Raw genomic sequence first — 22,769 nt, 5'->3', positions numbered from 1 at the left:
TTAAACAAGATACAAACCTTCTTTGTGTAGAACTTGTTCAATTGTGTCTCCTGGCCATTCCTGCGCCAGAGGCAAAGCACTTTTGTTTTGGGACAGTAAGTCATGTTGATGAGCTTCTCATACCACCAACGTTCATACACAGTTCCAATGTTGCTTCTCAGCACAATACAATCATCACATACCTGGGAGCACAAAATATTATGTAAGATTTTTAATGCTGTTTCTCTTATTTCTTCTGCTACTGGTTGCATTAGTATTATTCTTGTCTCTACCTCCATGAAAAATATGTCTCCTGTTGTGTCTGTCCCAGCATGTACTACAAAAGTCTGCTTCTTGATGTGGCGGCTGCCACTGGGTCTCACAGGGAGTTCCCGTCCATTCTAGAAAAAAACCCACGTGCAATCATGAATGAACATTGAAAAAAACCCAAAACATTAGGTGACACAAATGAAAGAAAGAAGAATTTTTAACAGTATTTAATGAGCTCATTGGAGACAATTTTGGACAAAGCTGTAAGCAAGATACTCTAGTAAGTTTAGTTTCAACAAGTGTGATTGGGAGAGTTATGACAGCATACAATATTCACCATACTCAGTGGTACCATACTCAGTGTGGGAAAGTGAGATGTCTGAGTTCTGGTATCATTGCAGTAAACTGGTCTGATTTTTCCCAATTAATTGTAAGATAATTTTGTGCCTTTTCTGTGCAGAAAAGTAAGTTCCAAAGGTAGAAATTACCTTTAAAAGAGCCTAACTTGTGTCTATTCTGGTGATGGTTGTGTTAAAAACTGGCTAGATTTACTAACTGAAGCTTGAGCCTATATTCTTATTGATCATTAGAGGACATCACGTTTATCCTCTGTGAATACTGGGAATAGTTTTGTACAGAAACTGATTTCTCTAAGTCTTATAGTGGCCTGGAAACTGATAGAAAATAAACACTTCTTACAGTCATAGTCATCATAAAGGTTCCTGCCGACAAATGTTATTAAGAAAACATTACTGTTGCACAGAACTGATGTACATAAGTGTCCTGTTTATACATATTTGTATTGCAGCTCTAACTGATAACTGTGTAACATTAAAACATTATAAACAGGGTCATATAGTCACAGTCTTTATTATATATTTGTGAAGAGTAGCATTTAAAAATTCAATTAATTATTTTTAATATTTTTAAATTACTGTTGCTGGGAATATACATAAGATTTTTCAGGCAATTTATTTCCTCCACTGTAGATCCCAGAGGTATATCCCCCTCATCACTGTTTTACTTACCAGATTGGCAAGTTTGTCTAGAATATCATTTATTTGCTGGCTGTGCACCAATCCAATATGTGATTTTCCCATTAGACGACGCACCTTTTTCCTAATATCATTCTTGTTCACCTAGAAAGCAGATACACAGACAGTTGCATACCCTTCTCTATTCACAGGAGGCAACTCCCATCTCCCAAATGTATCTTGGTTTCTATTGCTAAGAAGCAAAACAACTCATACCCAATGCACTAATTCTAGGGCCTCTTTAATCAGCAGTACAGGACCACATTGCACATATCCCACTTTTTCCAGCTACTGTGCAAGTGATGCTGTGCACAACAGATTTCCTGCCTGCCCACGTGCACAAGCTGCAGTTCCACTACCCACCACTTCCAATGGCTGACATCAAAAGCCTTGGTCCTCCATGTTAGCACTTCATTGGCCAGACCAGCTCCTCCACCTCTTCCTCTGCACAGACTCATGTTATGAAGCTGTGGAGCCCTCAACACAACACGGTGTCTTTCAGAGTTCTTATTCTTTCACCATGTGTTTCCTGGTCACTAGGCTGTGGCTCTAACAAACACTCCCAGAGAGCCTTCAAACAGCAAAAGATTCTTCCTGAAGATGAGCTGTAGGCAAGCTCAGAAGCAAAATATTTCTGCCTCAGTTGCTATTTCAAAAGCCTACTATGAATGCCAACCATTGATACTAAAGACTTCAAAGACAGTACACTCATGTTTGAGTGCTGATTTCAAGCTGGATCAAACACCGTTTTTTAACACATTTGCATTATGACCTTAATGTTGTGGAGTATATAAAACAAACTCAATCTGCTTCCTTCCTTTGACAAGAATTCTTTGTGCTTGGAAGAAGCATTGTATTTTTCAATATATTTTAAAATTAAAGCCTACAAAGCTCTGCTATGCAAAACAAGAAAATAAATTAAAGTATCAAAGTGTTGGGTTAGCAGGATGATGCTTCCCTTGACAGCTCAAATAAATTCATCTCTCTAATAACAGAAAGCCTTCCAACTTTGCAGTTTCTACTAGAAATTGCCCCTATTATCCACAGTTCTGAGTTTCATAAACAGAGATGTATGGTTTCAAAACAACACAAATGAAATATACTGCTTAAATCTGAGTAGCAATCTACTAAGAAGAACAAGATGTCACCTTAATCATAAGCATATAAGCAATCATATTATGCAGCAGTGTAGCCAACAAGCGATCCTCATCATCCTCCAAGCGCTTTCGATCATGTTCTCCCAGGGAAAGATACCTGCAAGAAAAGCTACATCTGAAGCAGACTCACAGGCATTCTTCATCTACTTCACTCAAGCACTGGCAGAGGACACAGCACTGTTTGCAAAGTGTACGGCAAATAAAACCTCTAAAAACACTAAGTCAAATGGGCATTTTCCAGTAAAACACTGCCACCAGTAATTAAACATTTCCCTTAATTATTAACTAGTTGAAGCAAATAACATCTGCTCAGTGGGAAATTTGTTAGTGGTCTGCTGGGCTTATCATCCATTTCCTGTTCTCTGCAGCGGCAGCTCCGTGACAACTGCAACTGTCAGAAGAGGAACACGTAACTCAGCACAAGAGCTATCCCACATTAGAGCTTAAGGACAGCTGCAAGGCAAAAGAAAGCTGATGAAGGAAGTGCACCAGGCACTCTCTTTTTCCAGTAAGGTAGGCAGTTTCTGGAATAATAGTTTTGAAACTATCACCCCAAACTAGTTCTTATTTTGGCCACCAGATTTCATGTTCCATGATAGCATGGATGGAGGCAGTAGAGCTGCAGGTGGTAGACAAGAGCACAGAATGATCAGCTGTTAACAGAGCTGCGGGGAGGAAGAGGAAGTGAGTCAAGACTGACATCTTAGAAGCAGTCAAGCCTTAGGCAACCATGTAGATATTTCTAGAGAGTGGTTTCCTCATGAGGTTTCTTTTTTCTTTTGTTTTAACTACAAGCTGTGAAAACACCTTTAAGTTACTTTGCATTTTGAGAAGGCTCAAAATGCCATTTTTGGAACTATTTAGTTCTTTCACTGTATGTCAACACGCTATTATTCTAGAATATAGCCATCCTGCCACAGAAATCTCTTGCTTTACTAATGATCTAGTCTATTCCATCCGTTCATATTGTTCTTATGCTTACGTTACCCATTTCTCTGGAAATATCTCACCACAAGAGTTAAAAAATACATATGCCATAACCAAAGACAAGTGTTTCAGTATCAGGAGCTACTGACCAGCAGAGAGAGAAAAGGCTCCCTTTGGAATAGTCAGGTATAGTAACAAGGTTTACAAGATGACAATAGCATGTTAAGCAGAATTAAAATAATTTTTTTCCCTACTATTTTTACTATTTCAGTCCCCGGTGAAACAATGAGGAGGAAAAAGGTCCACTAAAGAATTTACCTGTCAATCATCTCCTGAGGTCCCTGGTCCATCCCCATTCCTTCTCTCTCTAACATCACAGCATCCAAGAAAGCATCTTCCCAGAACTGCATCTGGTCCCACAAAGTGGAACGCTCTTTGCCTAGGCAATGTATAAAAAAATTGAGCATTTATTCCAGTTAGATACTTTATGATTAATTCCTGTTCATTCCCACTCCTTGAAAATACTATAAGCCAACACACAATGAAACTATATTTAAAAAAAAAAAGGTTACTGGTAAACCACAAGCAATATCACAACTGAAGAAAAGTGTAAAAGAAAAGACAAGACAAATCTCTCATTCTAATTAATGGCACAATATTTTTAATCCTTTACAGTAAAGTACCTCTGATCTCTATTCTTTAAGGAGTATAGCTTCTTCCATAAACTGTTAACACTGCCCAAAAGAGACCGGAATATCTCACACAGACACAGATCACAGCAAACACACAGAGAAGTGGAAAGATAAGATTATTACTCAGAGAGAAGGTTTCCATTGCAGCATCCTCTAACTGGTCCCAGACAGATCCTTTATCCCTACCTGCACCATTCCAAGCAGGTAGGAACGATAAATGGGAAGGATGAAAAACACAGGAAGAGAGAGCTTTTGATTAACAACAAGTCCAGACAAAATACAAAATAGCCAATGCACTCCTAATTCAAGGGACCTACTTGAAGCCCTTTAGTATTCTGAGTTTAGCCCTCTGTTCAATGACAAGCTGAATGATCTTTTTTCAAGATCAGTGATATATTTTAGCTTTCCACACATAGCTAACTTCCTTCTCTCCTTCACACTGTTTAAAGAATTTGTACTCAAGAAGAGCAAAAGACTTGGACAGATTTAATTTTATGCAAACTACACCACTCACACCAATCTCCTACACTTACTCAATTTCCCCAGCAAAACTTTGGCTTCACTCTGAATGGTCTGATGTGCCTTCCTATTTTACCAGCATGGACAACAGTTAGAGGTTAAAAACAGTGTCAGGTGAAGTGAAAAGTCCAGTCTGTCCTGGAAATTATTTCATCTGAACTTCAACCTGAAAGATTCCCTCCCCACAAAAAAAAGGTAGCTCACCCAAAAGTCCTTCATACAGATAGACACGTTGGTTCCCATCCTCTGGACCTCTCCCTGGAGTGCTCCCTTTGCTATCCTTCACACTTTGCTTCAGGTTGTGAGACTTGGCCTGAAAATAATACAAGAGGTATTGGCAATTTAACTCTTTACCCTGCAGGACTCTCTCTTGTGCTGTTGGGTTCGGCAGACACAAGTTTGCAAGCTGTACTTCAAAAAAGCTTCTCCTGGAAACATTCACAAAACAATTGTTTTGTTCAAAGAGCAGCGTAATACACTTACACATACAGAGTCAACCAAAGAAAAATCAAAGAGAGACAAACACAGAAATGAAAACAAAGAGGAGGCATAGTGCTCCCCTGAAGGAAAACTGAGGCAAAACAAAAATGCAAGCCCCAGACCGAAGGGAAGAACCTCTTCTGTCATCCCCCATATTTCACACTTATGCATTCATAAAGGTGTGACATTAAGCAAATAATTAAACCTCATCTGGCCTGAAGAGTGAGAATTGGGACAACCAGCCAGCAGGAACTGTGACAACAAAGTTGGCCCATTTATTTCTCTGCACCAGGTAAACTATGGTGCAATATGTGAATTCATTGCACATCATATACACCCATCATCTTTCTTCTAAATCTCTTGCAAGGTTTCTCAGAATTCTATTTTGTTCTATTTAGTTCCAGTCTTTTAGTTTAGTACAAAAACACAGAAAAGTAAATGTTAAAAAAAAGTCTGACTCTTCAGTAACTGAGAGGACACCCACTTGCAACTAAGGAAGCAGATGTGGTTAAATCATTTTCATGCTTTTTGTAGAAATCTGCCATGAAATACAATGGTTTTGTTTGCTTTTTAACATTAGAAGCAGAAGCCCTGTAAAGGCTTCTACTTATCAGGATTACAAAATAATGAACACAGTGAGACCAATCTTAAGGCACTGCAAGTTTTCTTATTTTGCTGAGAGCTTGATTTAGCTAAATCAAATGTATCATTATTTTCTTGGTAAGATGTATATTAGAGGTTATACACAATAATCAAGGACTTTACAAAACGAAGCGCTCACAAATTATTTGGGTTTTACTGCATACAGATCTTCCAACTAGGCAAATATATTTGAAAGTTATGCCTACACTTCAAACAGGACTAAAGTAATACTTAAAAGAAACAGAACAGCTGCTAAAACTAAAATGGATCACTGCTTTACTCTACCAAGCAGCTTCTCCTAAGAAACAGGGAATTTTCCTTTTAGTTAAGGATGAACAATGCCCACCAAATGTCCATTCGGTTGAGAGAAATATTGAATTAATATTAAACATTACTAGAGTCTCTAAAGTGGTGCAAGATTGAATCTACTACTTTCAAAAAACCATTTATTGCACAGGAAATGAAGAAAGGTATGTGGATCCAGAAAAAACTACATCTTTGACATTTTAATATTGTAAGTCATTGCTGATTAACCCTTAGAACTGAATCAGAGATCCTACTGCATCCATGCACACACATTGAAATATTACTGTATGAGATCTATTAAAAAAAAAAAAAAAAAAGAAATCTGCAATGCCCTTACAAAGATAGAGCTAGTAGCAGAGTTTGTCTCAATTTCACTGTCTGACACAGTGCCTCTGGATCCTGCTAAATTGCCACCATTTTCCACACTTGGGCCATCACCAGCATTGCTACTCAAGTCACTGTCTGCCCCCAATGTCTCTCCAGAACTGTTACTAACCTGTGGAGAAAAAGAAAGCAATTACCTTCAAGAGATAATACACCAGAGAATTTGCTCTTATTTTCAGTGCATCAAACAATCTGCGTTTTTTGCACTCAGGTTACCTTTTAAAACTTCTATTTTTTTAATAGATAGTTTATACAAAGCTAAGACATGCTTATAGAATTGTTGCAATCCATTAGTTCCATAAATACACCAGTATGTAGGAATATGTAGCAGCAATGAGCAGCATATATAAAGGCTGTAATGTGCTCATAAAGCAAGCACTATGTATGTTCTGGCACACACACATGCTTGCTACCCACTCAGAGGCTCTGGAGAGAGAACTCACAGAGTACATGATGCATGTGTGACACTAGGCTGCCACACCACACAAAATGGAGGCACAAAATGCCCTTCCCCACTTTAACAAGCAGTCAATCACATCCACATTTCACTCTGGGCATATCCTACCACAGTGCTGACTTCAGAATCCTGGCTTGTACTTCGGACCATAACTGTTGGTCCTCCACTGGGAATAGAGTCAAAATCACTCTTCTGCAGTCAAAACATATAAAGGACAAGAATAGTCACATTAGTTTTCACCATAAGGAGAGAACATCACTTCCCATTCTTCTGGGCTCTTGAATCCCATGCCTTACACTTCCTTAGTTTATTTAGCCAATCAAATAGAAACTACTGTCTGAGTGTCAAAAAGACCATGGTGTCCTGTAATTGAGTTTACAAAGATCAATGCCCTAGAGAAAGGGGCAAAGAAATTTTACCAAATGAGCCTCTCAAGAATACTCAAACCCTAGAAACCTTCCGAAAATGAAGCAGTGAATAGAAGAGTCCTGTCTCTTACCACATAAATAAAGCAAGCATAGGAGCCACTGACCTGAGAACCTGAGGCCAAACTGAGGCCACTGTCTGCACTGATTTGGGATTTCTTCTCATCTGTTTCTCCCAAATCAAACTGTTTCACACCTTCTGGTCCTGAATAAAGGAAAGAGTAAATAATTACTGTATCAAGAAAAAACAGCATAGGAGAAAGCAGATGACAGACTGGAAGCAGGAACAGTACCAAGAAAACAGATTTGCTTTCTCATTTCTTTGATTTTTAATGCATTTTTTATTATTCCTTGGTACTGAAAACAACAAGGCCAGCAGAACATATCTGCTAGTCTTCAAATATTCATTCGAATTTCAAATATTCCGAAGTCCTGGAGTGACTATAATTAAACAGTAGCTTTCTTAGCCATTCAAGAGAGATAAGAGGACAGACAACAGTCAAGTAGCTTCCAATTATAATAACACATGCAGAGCAGTTGACATTCAACTCTAGGAAGCCACTTCCTTTAATTCTTGGTAATAAAAAAGAATGCCTATTTACTTAAAAGTCAGAATCCTTTTTTGAACAGCTAAATTGCTCAAAGTCCTGGACTGAGCTTTTTGGTTGCCCACTGCAACTATCTAGGCAAAAATCAGGCAACACATGACAAGAAAATAAACAGTGACAATTTGTGCTAGCCAGTGAGATTTTCAAAGATTAAAATTGTATGATGCTGTACTTCACAACATTCCCCAATTACATTTACAAATGGCTCTCCAGAGTTGGCAATCACATAGGTAGGAGAGAAAGAGGAAATCAGCAAGCTTTTAAGTCATGCATTCATTAACCCAACGATCCAAAAAACAAAAAAGAGAAAGAAAAGATAAAGAACTTTATGTTCAATTTCCCATGCACTTCTAGAATTATATCATCTATTGTCCTCAGATGAGATGGCAGAAGGAAAAGAGAATGATGGAGGGGTAGAGCCTGAAAAGAAATTTGGATAAGCACTGAATGAAGTAAATAACAATGCAAGAAAAGAGTGAGTTATAGGCTGTACACGGAATGTTAATACTCTCAGAAAGGGGAAGAGACTGAATGCAATACTGCTGCCATAGCCATATCTGCCAACTATTCAGTAACAGGAAGACATGATCAGCTGCTGGAATATTTGTATTATATACCCATGTCTATAGCCAGTACCTCTAAACAAACAATGCCACTACCTATGTAACTACTGATCACAACAACCTGGGAATTATGAACATGTTTGTATTATATGTAATATTAGAGAGGTTAAGATAGTGAAAAGGAAAGAAAAGGGGACGGGAGGAGAGAGAGAGAGAGAAGGATAATATACAAAGATTTGTGGGAGTGAGTTTGAGATGATATGTAAACTCATGAACAGCAAAGCCATAAGCGGGCTGTGCAGACCATGCCAGCTTACTACTCAACCACCAACTCTTCCTGTGAAATGAAAGCATTCTTCATTTGCTATAGAATTTTGCCTCTAGACCCAAATGCCTTAGTTACTGTAAATCAACTCCTCAAAGATTCTAAGAAAGAGAAAGCATAAACAGAATTTATGAAGAAAAATAACTAAAAATATATTATCTAAGAATTTGGAATATTATTTTACACTGAAATACACATAGCTCACTTCTAGAAGTCTATGTCCACTCATTCAAGTGGTCATCATTTCTAGTTCTGATACAGCCAGAAGTTTTATATCTCATTACTACAGCAATAACACAAAATTTCAGCTGTGTGTTTTAAGCAATTTAGGAGTTTCCTGTCCCAACACATAATTCAGATATGTTTCTGGCAGTTTGACTTTTAAAGGAATTGAAATTGACTGAAGCAGTTCAGATATTTGAGGCCTGTAACTGAGTTTAAGGAGCACAATAGCTACAACTACATTGTTGTTGTCAATTTACAAGCACTTAAAAACCTCCCTTTCCCTTCTTTATGGAGCCATATGTCTAATACACATGGAACACTAAAACTTCCATTTATCCCTCCCAACACAGGCACCTACCTGAAAGGCTCAGTTTGGGAGAGCAGGTGTGTGCATGGGCTGTGTGTCTGTCTCACACACTCCTACCCCAGCAGGTAGCAATTCCCAACTGAAGGACAGTAAGCTGTACTGCAGAGGTGCCCCGGTCACCCCATCCTCTCTGAACTATCTCCACATGCTAATTTGTACTTAACAGAAGTATTTAACTGAGTGAGGTGCCAAAAACTAATGGAAGCAAATTCAGGCCTAGTCAGAATGTTAGGAATCTTTACTCATTCATCTCAGCTATTAATCCTTCCCAATTTTCAGTCAGTAAAATAGGTAGCATCAGCTCTACAAAGTACAAACTAAGCTTATGGTTAGGAAACACCTACCACAGCATGGTTGATATAAATTGGCTGTTGCCCTTAAGTCATATGTCCCTATTTACAACAGTGACAACCAAAGAGCAAAACCTGGTATTGCACCTGCAGAGTATACATATTCAAAAGTTTATTCATTACCATATTTCCACAGATGTTCAGATTTGTGTAGATTTAGACTATTATTTACAGCCTCAAACGATTTCATTCCTTCTTTACCAAGGGATATGAAAAACAAAATCAGGTTGATTCCTTATTATGAGGCTATTTTCTGGAAGTCATCACTAAATACAATTATTCACATACACCTTCTCTCTCCCCCTCAAAAGTATTTCTTGTTGCAGACTGACTGTTCATAATTGATGCCAGTTAACAAAATTCACCATCCCATGGCTTGAACAAACAGGAATTCTTCATTCCAGTAACATTTAATCAACCAATATATCCATGTCAACAACTTTGTTTAAAGTTTTAACTTTTAAGGAAGGAGACGGAGTATCTTAAAATTCTTCCATATTTATCTTATTGGTGAGGATGCAGAACACCTCCTTCCTCTTCTTTGAAGGCAACAATTCGGGGAGGAAAAAAGAAAGAAAAAAAAAAAAAGAAGAGACATTTGAACATAATTTCCTCAGGGCAAACAGATCTGTTTGGTCCTTTAATGGAGACTTTCTTGATAGATTTTGTTCTTGTGAGTATAAAACCTGTGTGCCAGAGATGCAAGCTCACCCTGCACCTGGGGAGTTGGCAGTTATGGGGAGGCTGGAGGAGTCAGTTTCTACATTTTTTTAAATTTCCTTACTCGTTTTTTCCAAAGATTTTTGCTTTTTCACTTCCTGGTGCTTGTTCCACAATTCTACCCAAGATGCATTGAAAGCAGGAGAGAAAGAGAAAGAGTCAGCAGCTGGTCAGACAGGTGAAAATGGGGAAAAAAATTTCAAACAAAAACCCCACCCCTTCACCTCAAAAAACCAAAAACAAAACCGAAACAAAAAAAAAAAAAGGAAAAAAAAGGAAAAAAAGGAAGAATTTTATGACAACTACTGAGTGAAAGGTTAATTAACACCAGTTTAAAAGAAATCAATATTAGGTATTGAGCACTGCATCATCTCTTAGTAACAGTATTCAAACATTAGAGATGACTTCATACAGTGGTGGTGGTGCATCCCCCCTCCCCTCCGTGGGCCCCACTTTGACAGCAGTTAATCAACTAAGAAAAAACAGCTCTTAGGAACAAATAATTATCACCTTTGCTAAGAAAGGGATTTAAGACTGTCAGATATTTACTTCTCTAAAACACAGGCATCACAGAAGCTCTAATTAACAGAAACATTTTAATGTCTCTAGTTTATATCACTGAAAGGAGAAAGACACAAAAAACAACAGCAGCAATTCCAAAACTATCAAAGTGTAGGTTAACACAACATTTAATCAATATTATGTCTTACATATTGTCACAAAGCTTACAAGTTATTTTTGACTTGACAACTTTCTCAATAAATGCCTGGCTCTGCCTATGAACCTGTCCTATATGCAAAGAGCTGAACTTCTCTGCATCCACTTGCTCCTGTCAGGGTATAGAGAATAGAAAATGATGAAGAACTAAAATGAGCAAGATATCAGACATGCTTCACTCCAACTTCCAAAACTAAAAGTCACAGCACTCTAATCAAGTCTACAAATTCCGTAAGAGAATATACAATGCACAGACCAGCAAAACAGTCTGCTGTTTTCTTAAAACTGAATTTGAAACTCAGCCCTGGGACAAAACAGTGAGGAGGCACTTGCACTTTTCTATCATTCACATTGTTCAACTCTCTGAAATGCAGTCACCTTTTCTGCTCAGAAACATCAGATCATTCCAGGCGCTGGCCCTTTGGCCAAAGGGAACATCACAAGCTGACATGGTGAGCTGACTCCAAGTGGTAGGCACTGTCCTCTCTCACTAGCACCATTAAAGCTGGAGACACTACAGAGGAAGATCCTCTTAGAAAAGTGGCAAAGGGAAGGAAAAATAAGTAAAATGTTCTTTTACTGCTCTTTAAGAAAACTTCCCAAGCAACTGAAAGGTCACTTATGTGTGTTAGAAACCCATTCTACCCTGCAAATAGCAGAAATAAGGGCAAGACAGGCTCTAAATAAGTTCTATTGAGCAAAATGACCACTGGGGAAAAAAAAAATAAAAAGGATAGATTACAACCGTGGAGGAAGGCTCCAAAGTATTACGAAAAACAAGGTAGAAAAAGCTAGAAAGATGGCTTCTAGCCTACCAGTTTCTAGATCTGCTTCATGATTGATGGATGTTCCTTCAACTTTCATAAATAGACAGATGGTTAAAATTGCTGAGGGAATCCAAACAGCATCCTACCGGCTTATCAAGCTGAGCATACAGTGACAGAGATAACAATCTCTAAGATGGACTGAATTTGTTTGTTAAAGGGCTTTGAAAACATCTGGCCTCTTCCATGCACAGTCTATATGGCCTTACTTTAAAAATCATCCGTCTGAAAGCTACAACACCTGCCATTAACTCACATTTAGCTGACTTGTCTGTTACTTTAGTGTAGACTATATGCTAGTATATTAAAAACAGACTAGATTTTACTCTCAATTACTTAGTCAAAGAAGAAAAACAAAACTTCAAATAAACTCACAGGGCATAAAATACTACACCCATAGCTTTGTTACATGACCCTGAACTAAACAGGACAGCAGGTCCAAAAATGACCTGATGTGGATGAAGTATGTAGCACAATCTTTTCTGTTTAAAAAAAACAGCCAAAATAAAGTTATCTGACTGGATTAAATAATTATTAAAAACTAGTAATGGAAACTTCAATAAGTACTGACGTTTTCATTAACAGTTATGGAAAATATGCAATAAACCAAACTTATCGCTAACATAAAGGGGTAAATTAATTAACTATCAATTTAGAAGTAACCAGTGTACTAACAAAAAGACCTACACTACAGGTGATAAAGACAAGAAGACAAGACAAGAACCTGGAAGACAAGAACCCCAGCAGTGAGCAATTGGTGAGTATCAGAAGCATCATCTTCACACTGAATTTTCTAGGTAGGAATGAGGTATCAAGCACAGTAAGATCAAAGCTCAGATGGTAAAAATCCATCCCACTTCACCTCAGAAATAGGAAACCCTGTGAACTTTATGGCCATTGCTCCTGTAGCACCACAAAACTCCACAGATTCAGCTACCATAGATTCAGCTCTAGATTTGAGATGGAGTTTAATCACCATACTAACATACACTTTACATATGACTACTGCAAACAGAGCTGTACATTATTTTGCTCCATCCTTATGAAGACTTCTCATTCTAGTATTTCTTCCTGTATCCTGGTAAAAAGGGTAGCAGCACAATTTGCATTTCATCTATACAATACCAAGAAATTAATTCAAAGTTGTATTTATATATTTGCAACCTGAGGCTGTAAGTACCTCCCAAACTTCACAGAATCACAGAACTGCTGTGACATTATCTAGTCATAGATAATATCAGACATAACTGGACATTATCTAGTCCAACCTTCCTGCTTAAAGCAGGATCAACTAAAGCTACCTGCCACAGGACCATGTCAATTCAGGTGTTCACTTTCTCCACAGATGGAGAATCCACCACCTTTCCAGGCAACCTAGTTCTAGTTGTTCTAGCGTTGGATCATCTTCACATGAAAACATTTTTTACCATGTTTAAATGGGACTACTAACAAATACATTGTTTTTTCAGCAAGATGTAAATGTTTACCAAATGCTCTTCACTAAATAAATGTTTGAATGAGAACACCTGCATTTCACAGCTAAGCCAGGACTAACGCCAGTCCCATATATCTGAAGCTGTCTTGATCTGAAGTTTCTATGACAGAATATAAAGGAAGTATAATAGGCAAGCAGCTTTAAATTATCTCTCTGCAACACAAGAGAAACACCCTTTACTTCTAGATCACACAAGTCAGATGAACATGGAGACTACACTATTTTTACAGCAATTTCCTAAAAAGTGACTTGCATACCAGTTGATGTTTTGTGGTAAAAGACAAAAGCAGATAGAAAAAAAGGCTTCAGGAAAAACATTCAAGTCTTTTGAACTTTGGTCAGTCTAGGTAAAACCATATTCTTTTTGTAATTTAGCTCCATAAAAGACAAGTGGGAACCATCATAGCATCAGAACCATCAACAGGAATGTACCTTTCTCTGTCCTTGAAGACTGTGTTTAAGGTTTATATTCTGGCAACAGTAGCTAACATGGCATATTGCACAGCACTTCTTTTGAAAAGCACTTCTTATGATGCTTCACAAACAGGAACTATCTGATGTCTATGATTTCCATTTCTATGAGGCTTTAATTTCATCAAAGGGAAAGAAGCAGTCTTAGCAATCTCATCAAAAGACCTCCCTTCATTCTTTAAAAGAACACTGTCCTAGAGCCCGGTTTATTCTTAGTTGTGCCAGAAGCATACTTTCCTTTTTCTCTTCTACAGAAAAGTAATGAAGTACCCAGAGCAAACCAAACAACTAACTGAAATGCAGGACATGTGAATCTGCAACTCTTTCAGCTTCCTGACAGCTTTTCAAATAGAGTGCAAGACTAGTTTCTGAGCAATTGCCTCCATAGATTAGCTCTTTAAACAGAAAGCCAGTCAAGTCAGAGGGGTTCAGTATCAGTTCAGGACCCAACAGCACCCAGCCTGCAGTTATTATGTGTGTGTAAGAATGCATGTCTGTACTCCTGTCACTTGGCTGCTCAACACACACATTCCCTTGTCTTATGCCACAAACTACATACAAATCCTCACAGCACCACACTTTCAGAAGATTAATCTTTCACACAGTGATTCCATGAAAATGTTATTTTAAATAGGCTGCAAGAAGCAATGTCTATAATTTAACATGACATATTTTTGCAGTTGAGAAAAAATTTCTCATATGCTGATGGTACTTCTCATGTTGACAATCCACAGCCCAGAGGATCCAACCAAAGTAATTTTTTTCTTTCTCCTCCACCAAAAAAGTCTGAAAAGCCTTTTTTAAATAAAACAGTTCTGAAAGCCCTATTTCAAACTTTTTCCCATGACACAGGGAAAAGCTAGGCCATCTAAGAGTAATGACAGGAAAATCTCCAGTGACTAGCCTAGCAAATGCTGTTTACAAGAACACACATTCTATTTGCTATTGCATACAAGGAAAATCCATCAGTCCTGCTCACTGAAACTGTAACACCATAACTAAAATCTTTTTGGAAATTTTGTTGTTAACAAACAGCAGATTTTGGATCCCACTACATAAGGATACAATCTACATAATTCATAGGTAGCCAGCAATGACAGAAAACCTTTGTTTCATGTTTCCCTTCCACAGCTGCCCTTTCTGAAGTCCTGCTGTCCCTGTTCCTCTTTTGCCATTTCTCATTGCTTGAAAACAGCAATCACAAAACCAAAAATAAGGCTGTTTAAGGTGTAATGAAATATAGAAACAATTAAGATTAGACAGCTTCTGGGAGAAAATTGCAGTGGATAGTTTATCCAAGAGTAGGGTGAAAACACATATGATTGTTCCTTGTGATCCAAGGTGTAAATGAAGCATGTTACAGTAGCAATGTAGTGTGTTAAAATGGAGAGAATGCAAATAGAACCTAATGCCAAACCAGAAGTCCCCCCCGCACTTCACATGCACCTCAATACACACCAATGGAAGCAATAAAATTTTCTTCCTTTAGACTTCTTGTGTCAAACTCCCTTGGCCCTTTGCCTGCAGGGCTCGGTGGCTTTGGCATTAGCTGAGGTACCGGCAGCTGCATCGCAGGTTTTGGCTCCACTCTTGGGGATGATGCAGGATCCTTGCCAACAGGAGTGACAGATCCATCTGTAGGACTTCGTTTTCTCTTTTCTGGTTCTTTAAATTAAAAGAACAGTGTTGAGAAAATAAATAAATAAATAAATAGAAAGAGACCTAAGGAAAAAGAAAATGAGAGCAGGAGAAGAAAGATGAGACAGATGGTCTCACCTAAATCATTAAGCCTGGCACTGAAACAGCTCAGTGCCACATTTGCTCCCATAGGCCAACATGGCTTGGTGATAATGTGACACACTGGTGGAAACAGTACAGGAGAAAGCCAGAGTAGTGTTTTAGGGCTACTCAAGTATCTCATTTCTGTATATCTGAAACCTAGGAATCTTCTCTGACACAGTAACTGTAGAATCTCCTTTGCCAAATTGTGACAAATTAAACAACTATGCATAAGCTACCAAGAATACAATTTGTAGAAGATAAGTAAGTTCCACTCACAGTGCAAAAATGACAAATGCAATCAGTTTCATGGCTAACACTAAATGAAACTTCAGTTATGGAAAAAATCTCCAAAAATACCAATCAGCTATAGCTCTTCACTCAATCTCTGAGACTTCCTATAACCATATGTCCCTAAAGGCAGTTTGGATTATTTCTCTGTATCAAACCCCACAGTTTGAACTACAGCAAAACCTTCAGAAAAGAATAATTAAAACCAGGTTTTCCATAAAGGGCTTCCTGCACAAACTACTTCAATACCTGATGAATCTAACAGTCAAAACTTCATTTCCTTCTACCTAAATCTGTCATACCACTAGATCTTGTGATACCTTTGTTGAGTGGATTTAAGATTCTGCTATCAGTAAAACCTTTCTATTTAGATAGCAATTGAAAAGAATCAACACCTAACACTCAACAGACTGAACACTTCTTTCCTTCAGAGCTGAAGTGTTTCCCCAATTCCTTGCAGATCTTTCAGAAACCTCCTCAACTTTGCAAGATGGGAATACCAGAAGTGGGAGTGCTACCTCAGTTGTGGGTATTGTTACTGATACATCAAGATACTACATTCCAAATGTGTATTCACAGATACACAGTGCCCCCCTTCCCAGTTTTTACAGACACAGTAAATAGTAGGAAGTTCACATACAGCAGCAGGAGACTGCTTCCTAGGATAATTACCTCCCAATCCTACTATTATTGCCAACTATCCTTGTTCTTAAAAACAAGTCCTTAGTTTGACCACATTATAATAACTTAATCACAACCATGCTTTATTAAGACTTAGCTTACTCTAGACAATAAGCTATATCCATCGTGTCCTGTAGGATTACTAGTCCATTACTATATGTTAAATAATATCAACAAAAGGACAAATCTCTGTAAAACATTTCTAGAAATAAATACTAATTTCAACTAATTGAAAACAAGTAAAACATACTAAATAGCTAAAATTTGACTACAAATTAAGATGTTATGCAATAATGAGAAGAGTCTTTAAAAATTTGCACCAAATTTTGTCTGTCAAGACCACAAATAGTTTACTGGGAAAACTCTGCTTACCATCAAATTATGCTATTTCGTCTTCACTCTAAAACTACAGAGTTTTACATCAGCCACTCCAATTTTTCTTAGAAATCAGTGTCAGACTAAAAGCTTGTAATTACCAAGATCAGCCCATTCTCCATATGCAGGACTGTTCCACTAGCACAGCCTACCTTATCTTCCTCAGCATTCCAACAATGACTGGAAAGGAACATGGGGTGTATCTAAGCCTACTCATTAAAAAATCCCTGATACAAGACCCAGAACACCAACTATAAAGGGTTTAGTAGATGCTACTCCTCTGCTACAATGAAATAAGTAACTTTTCATCATTTGAGATTACAGAAAATCATATACTAAGCAGAGATTTATCTTTTTGTCAGCTTTCTTCCTTAGATGCATTTTCTTGTTTCGCATTAGGAATCAGATTCTTAAGAAACAGGTGAAAAATAAAGAAATGCTTTCAAACTTTCTTCTCTAAGAGTATTTAGTTGTATGAGAATAATTGCATAGTGCAACGTGGTTGGTGAGACCTAAGTCACATATGGTTCCACATTACAAGTATCTCCCTCCCTACTGAGGTTGGCTGCAACAACTTTCCAAGACTGTGGCTGGGACAGTTTCAGCTGAAGATCCCCATTCCCAGACTTTCCACTTCAGCTGTAGAAGTGCCAGGTTTTGTATCCTACTGTAGTGTTTCCATTTTCAATTATTTTCAATAATTATCAGTATTATTATTTTGCTTTGGTCCAGTAACATGTGTGTAAGAAACATAAAACAGGCTTCAAGCTTTATAAGGCTTCAGTAACAATGGTACAATTCTCACCATTTTGGAAGCGTTGAAAAAGCCCTGAAATATCAAAAGGCACAAAACCAGCTACCTTCCCAATCTTGTTTGGTATATGAACACTTGTCTTACCTTTATTATAGTAGTGAGTATGTGCTATCTCTAGCAGGCCAAAAACACTGGCCATGCCTCCCAGGCCAGCATTTGCATATGACTGCTCCAGGCTCAACACAGTGCACTTGAGCAGGTCCAGCATGCCTTTATAAACCTTGCGGCTGATCTCCTGCAATGAAAGCCCCATTAGTGCTGCTACTTCAGATGTGAGAAAGTCAAGAACATAAATTCTCAAACTGCCATAACACCAGCTTTTCACAGTTGACAAAACCTCCTGTGAACTGAGCCTCAGCAGACACCCAGTGTGAGGACCCTGCTGAGTTGAGCACTGACCACGTCCTGTATGACATCCTGTCGAGCGTCCTCCTCGGACTGGATCGTGCGATTCAGCTTGCTCAGCACAAAGACACGGAGCTGCTCGCTCTCCAGCAGACGTCGGACTCTCTTCATGTTCAGCCAGCCAACGCCTTGCCCATCAAGAACATTGTGTACCACCTCCTTCAGGAACTGCTGGTTCTCACTGATACATTGAAGAGAATGCAGGCAAAAGTTAGTTAACCTCTGCTTACTTTGCCTTGCATAGGAAGAGAGCTATGGCCAGGGCAGACACAGAAGTACCTCCCCTATCAACAGCAGTTGACACGTAGCATTGTCTGCTGCTAATGTAACTGCACACAGGTCAAGCTCTGCTCCATAGGTGTAGTATCAAATACTTTATTTTGTCCTTTATTTCCTATAAAAAGCCATAATCAGGCTTTCCTCTAGCTCTTCTAGGTACCACTCTACCCTTGACTTTCACAGCACCCCTCAGAATCCATAGGAATCCTTTATGCCTCAACCTTCTTCCACAGCTCCCACATCTGAGCTGCAGGCTTTCTTTAAAAGAGGAAGTGTAGCACTACTAATGCATTACTGCAGCAGCCTTGGCACGTGTTTTGTGTGGCACATGTTTGCTCAGCTTCTTTTGCCACAGAGGGAAAGGTAAGAAGGAAACTCCTGCGCAACCTACTACACTCCCCAGTCTGAACTGCAGTTACTGCTCTTACTTGTCTCCCAAACCCAGTAGGTCAAAATAAATTCACCCTACCCATGACTGCTACATAAGAAAGGGAGGAGAAAGCAAAAGCACATGTCAGGCAATGTTTACTTGCACCATTCTGAGTCCCTTCCCAAGGTTGAGAAAAGCACTTCACATGAATTTATGAAATCAAACTTCTTCATTGGACTCAGCTGATCCCCCTGCATGGTGCATTAAAACTCCAATGGGCTAGATCACTCAGAACACTCAATTACAAAGAATCACTACTGAGTTAAAGTAGAAACCTGGAACATTTTGGATCTCAGACAGAAGGATGTATTTTGGAGCACAGAAAAATAAGCATGTGCACTATTAACTGTAAGACATCCGTACCAAATCTTCTTAGACAGTAACAGGTCCAGGTCTAGGGCAATGGAAAAGTACTATTTAGTTTTCAACAGCTAGACTTCTGAGAAAACATTGGACAGGTATGAGGCCACTCTAACTACACTGTATACTTGAAAAGCAGGAAAAAAATATTACCTGGAATTGCTAGATCGTCCCTGAGGTGATGGAGATTCTCTTTTCACTGTTGGGCTGTGCTTTATGACTGAAGACTTCTGATCAACAAGGGCCCGTCTGTTTCCTAAAGAGGAGACACAACAGAAGGAGAGGAAAAGGGGGGAAGAAAACAAACTGATCCCAGGACAGTAACAAGCAACACTAAAGTTGGCTAACACACCTATTCGAATAACAGGTAACAGACTTCAAACAAAATGGAAACTCCAAAAAAGCAGCAGCATATATCATATTCTAGCATCACACATCGGCAGAAAACAGTAATGGGAGTAATGCGGAGAGATAAAGAGATGGTAATGGGAGCAGGAGGTGAGAGGCAGGAAAAGTTTGGCTGCTCTGCATGCAGTTCCACAACAAGAACCATCTTCAAATTAGTCACTATATGTAAAAGCATAATGCATTGAGGGTGACTAGTATAGATCATGTGGTACTGGTTACCCAGTGAGAAAGGTAGCCCGAAGTCAGGCACAGGGAATGCTGGAAATTGTTACATCATGCACAGCTCATGCTGTAGGGAACCCACCTTCATTGCTTACTGGGCCAGCTTCAGTAATAATCTCCATTATAGTATTTAACCCAAATACTGGGACACAAAATATACAATTAGTAGTGTACTGAAATATCTACACTCCCCACTGTCAGCATCAAAAGAATCCAGCTACCAGGTTCTTCCCAGCCCTCCCTCAAAATAAAACCCAAATGACACTAGAGCAGGAAGGATGCTTGAAAGCCCAAGACCACAAGGGCCAGAATAACGTATCTTAAAAGATAGTGGTTGACTTGAAATTTGGCATCGTGGAACCAGTGTATAGCATCTTCAAGGACATTATTGCACATACTGTATTTGAAAGGCACTACAAAAACCATCTGCATCACCAAGGAAAAAATATCAATGGATGCATGTGAAATAAAAATTAAAAAGGAAGATGGAAAGTGGTCAAACAGCAGCAATGAAATGGAGTCCCAGCATCATTTCCCATTACAGTTAGAAACACACGCTTGGCAAGAACAAGTTAATGCAGCAACTTTGGATCTCTACAACAGAGACAAAAACGTCTAAAAACCACTGAAGTGCCCAGTGGGAATCCCACTGAGCCAGCATGCACATGTAAATGAACACATACACACACACTCTCTCACACACACTTGCACATGCATAAAACAGACTGAGCTACTCCATGGAAATCCCATCCTCATATCTGCACAGTAACATTAAAGGCCCTACAGGATTAAAATAGTCAAGAAAAGAACACCAATGTGCAGAAGATGAGGCACAAAGCATGAATGAGGAATGGCAAACCCCATCACTGTTTTCTTCCAATGCATGGAATCAGTCATTAAGTTTACCCATGGAAACAATCCTGGCACAAAGCATGTTTCTTATCCAGTACAACTGGACAGAAAAACATAACCAACTGGTAAAAGGTTGTCAAAAACAGCTGTGCAGAGTCTCTGCTAGTGTTTTCACCCTACCAGTCCTGTTACTCCTCATTTTACACACAGGGAATGATTAGTTGTCTCAAAAACAAAGTCCAAAGCAGAAACACAAAATCCACCTTTTGGTCTTTGTTTCTACAAGGTCAAAGGTCAGCAAAACATCATACCAACCTTCATCCACATCCCTTCCCAATTCCAGATTAAAGTAATCTTTACCGATAAAAGTGATGAGGAGGAAAAAATAAATGAAAAAAAATCAACACATTAAAACAAAAGCAGTAAGTTCTAATCAGGTAGAATAACTCAAAAGACAAAATAAAACCTTTCCTCTGTGTAGCATCTAAAAAGGTCTCAACACTACGACACCACTGCAAGCTCAGCTACCTCTGTGATATCACATTATTATTTGGTACAAGGATGACCAGGCTGTCTAACACCCATGGTGTGAGGGGCATTTCTCTAGTGCCCATTCAGACATGTTATCTAATGACTCTGCAGACAAACAGGAGATTGAAAAAATAAAAGACTGAAAAGATTGTGCACATATGCTAGGGACTCTCATAGAACTGAAAGCATGGCTGTAATGTGATTTTCTATTTAGCAATCTGAAAAGATGATAAACACTTTTGAAATTCACATAATCTGCAGTCTCCATGGGAGGCTGGCATTACCCCCTTTTACAAATGCAGCATCATCACTCTTATAAATTACCTAAGGCTAAGCATGAAGGTAGTGGCAGTACAAAAGCAGGACTTACCTCTTGGTTCTCATTCCTTTCACTAAGTACTTAAAAATAAAACTAAACAAAATACACTATGAATGTTGGTTTTGTTTTGTTTCTGTTAACTCAGCCTAGACTGGACACTCTGCCATCCCAACAGTTGTTGGGGAAAAGACTGACTAAGGAATATCATAACAATTTACTGTCTTGCTCCTTAAGACAGGTACTACCCAAACAACCAAAAGGCATCACTCCCAGGATTCCTGTTAGGGGCAGGACCTCAGACTGCCAAGTCACAAGAACTGAAAAGGCTGTAGAAGACAAAGGGAAAAATTATTACCTTTCAGGCTGGGAAAGGGAGTATTCTTATCTCTCCCAACTTTGGTTGGTAGGGCTAAGTTGGACAGACTGAAACTTGTGCTGTGGTTTTTGTACAGGCTGCCTATGACAGAAGACAAAAACAATTAATGTCTACTGCTCACTGCACACCCAAAGATCCTGTAATTTGCTATCTTATTTCAGATCCTTAATGATTAAGTTCTTCGTTATTACCCAAAAGTCTCACAACCATAGCATGACCTCATTTACATTGCAACCACATCTGTAATCGGATTATTCTAAACAGTACAAAAACCAAAGTCTTAGCATTCATGTTACAATAACTGATGTTGGATCTTCGAGGCTGAAATATAACAGCAAAATCCTCCTGTCTTCCTGCACTTAGATCACATCACCTTAGGTCTACCTTCTAGTTCAATCCTGGTTTTGGGAGCAAATGAATAGCTGGGCCACATGAGAAAACAGGATGACAGAAGATCTGCAAAACATGTAACTCTGAAGTGAGGACTGTGCACTGTGTCTTGTGAAACACTGTAAATCTGCCATGGAACCATGCTTTGAAATAGAAGCTATTAATTTATTAGGAAAAAACATACATTCTTCCTGGTACAGGCAGATCTTAAGGACACAATTATGCACCATCATCAGCTTAAGCCTGTAGACAGCCTGAAAGCATCACATTTAAATAAAGGAGCTGATTAATACTTCAAGTTATTAAAGTGTCAACATATT

At 38.7% G+C, this 22,769-nt stretch overlaps 1 protein-coding gene across 10 annotated transcripts in view; it reads right to left on the bottom strand.

Moving 5' to 3' along the window:
* MADD (MAP kinase activating death domain) overlaps positions 1–22,769 on the bottom strand; it is a 68,175-nt gene that overhangs the window by 15,367 nt on the left and 30,039 nt on the right. For 2 of the 10 annotated variants that reach the window (XM_084208119.1, XM_084208123.1), the window contains exons 16-32: positions 22,039–22,140; positions 21,149–21,187; positions 19,505–19,607; positions 18,277–18,463; positions 17,962–18,112; positions 15,396–15,602; positions 10,495–10,548; positions 7,380–7,477; positions 6,956–7,039; positions 6,344–6,502; positions 4,783–4,891; positions 4,183–4,245; positions 3,686–3,806; positions 2,432–2,537; positions 1,278–1,388; positions 273–380; positions 18–182 (exon numbers count right to left, since the gene is read on the bottom strand). In XM_084208119.1, coding sequence (XP_084064245.1) covers positions 18–182; positions 273–380; positions 1,278–1,388; positions 2,432–2,537; positions 3,686–3,806; positions 4,183–4,245; positions 4,783–4,891; positions 6,344–6,502; positions 6,956–7,039; positions 7,380–7,477; positions 10,495–10,548; positions 15,396–15,602; positions 17,962–18,112; positions 18,277–18,463; positions 19,505–19,607; positions 21,149–21,187; positions 22,039–22,140 — 1,967 coding nt within the window. The remainder of the gene's footprint in view (positions 1–17; positions 183–272; positions 381–1,277; positions 1,389–2,431; positions 2,538–3,685; positions 3,807–4,182; positions 4,246–4,782; positions 4,892–6,343; positions 6,503–6,955; positions 7,040–7,379; positions 7,478–10,494; positions 10,549–15,395; positions 15,603–17,961; positions 18,113–18,276; positions 18,464–19,504; positions 19,608–21,148; positions 21,188–22,038; positions 22,141–22,769) is intronic. The other 8 variants (XM_084208127.1, XM_084208120.1, XM_084208121.1 and 5 more) reach the window with 7 other exon arrangements.

Source organism: Fringilla coelebs (genome assembly GCF_963513975.1).
Source record: "Fringilla coelebs genome assembly, chromosome: 6".
NCBI lineage: Eukaryota > Metazoa > Chordata > Aves > Passeriformes > Fringillidae > Fringilla > Fringilla coelebs.
Note: the sequence above shows the minus strand (reverse complement) of the source record. Positions and strands in the feature narration are given on the sequence as shown.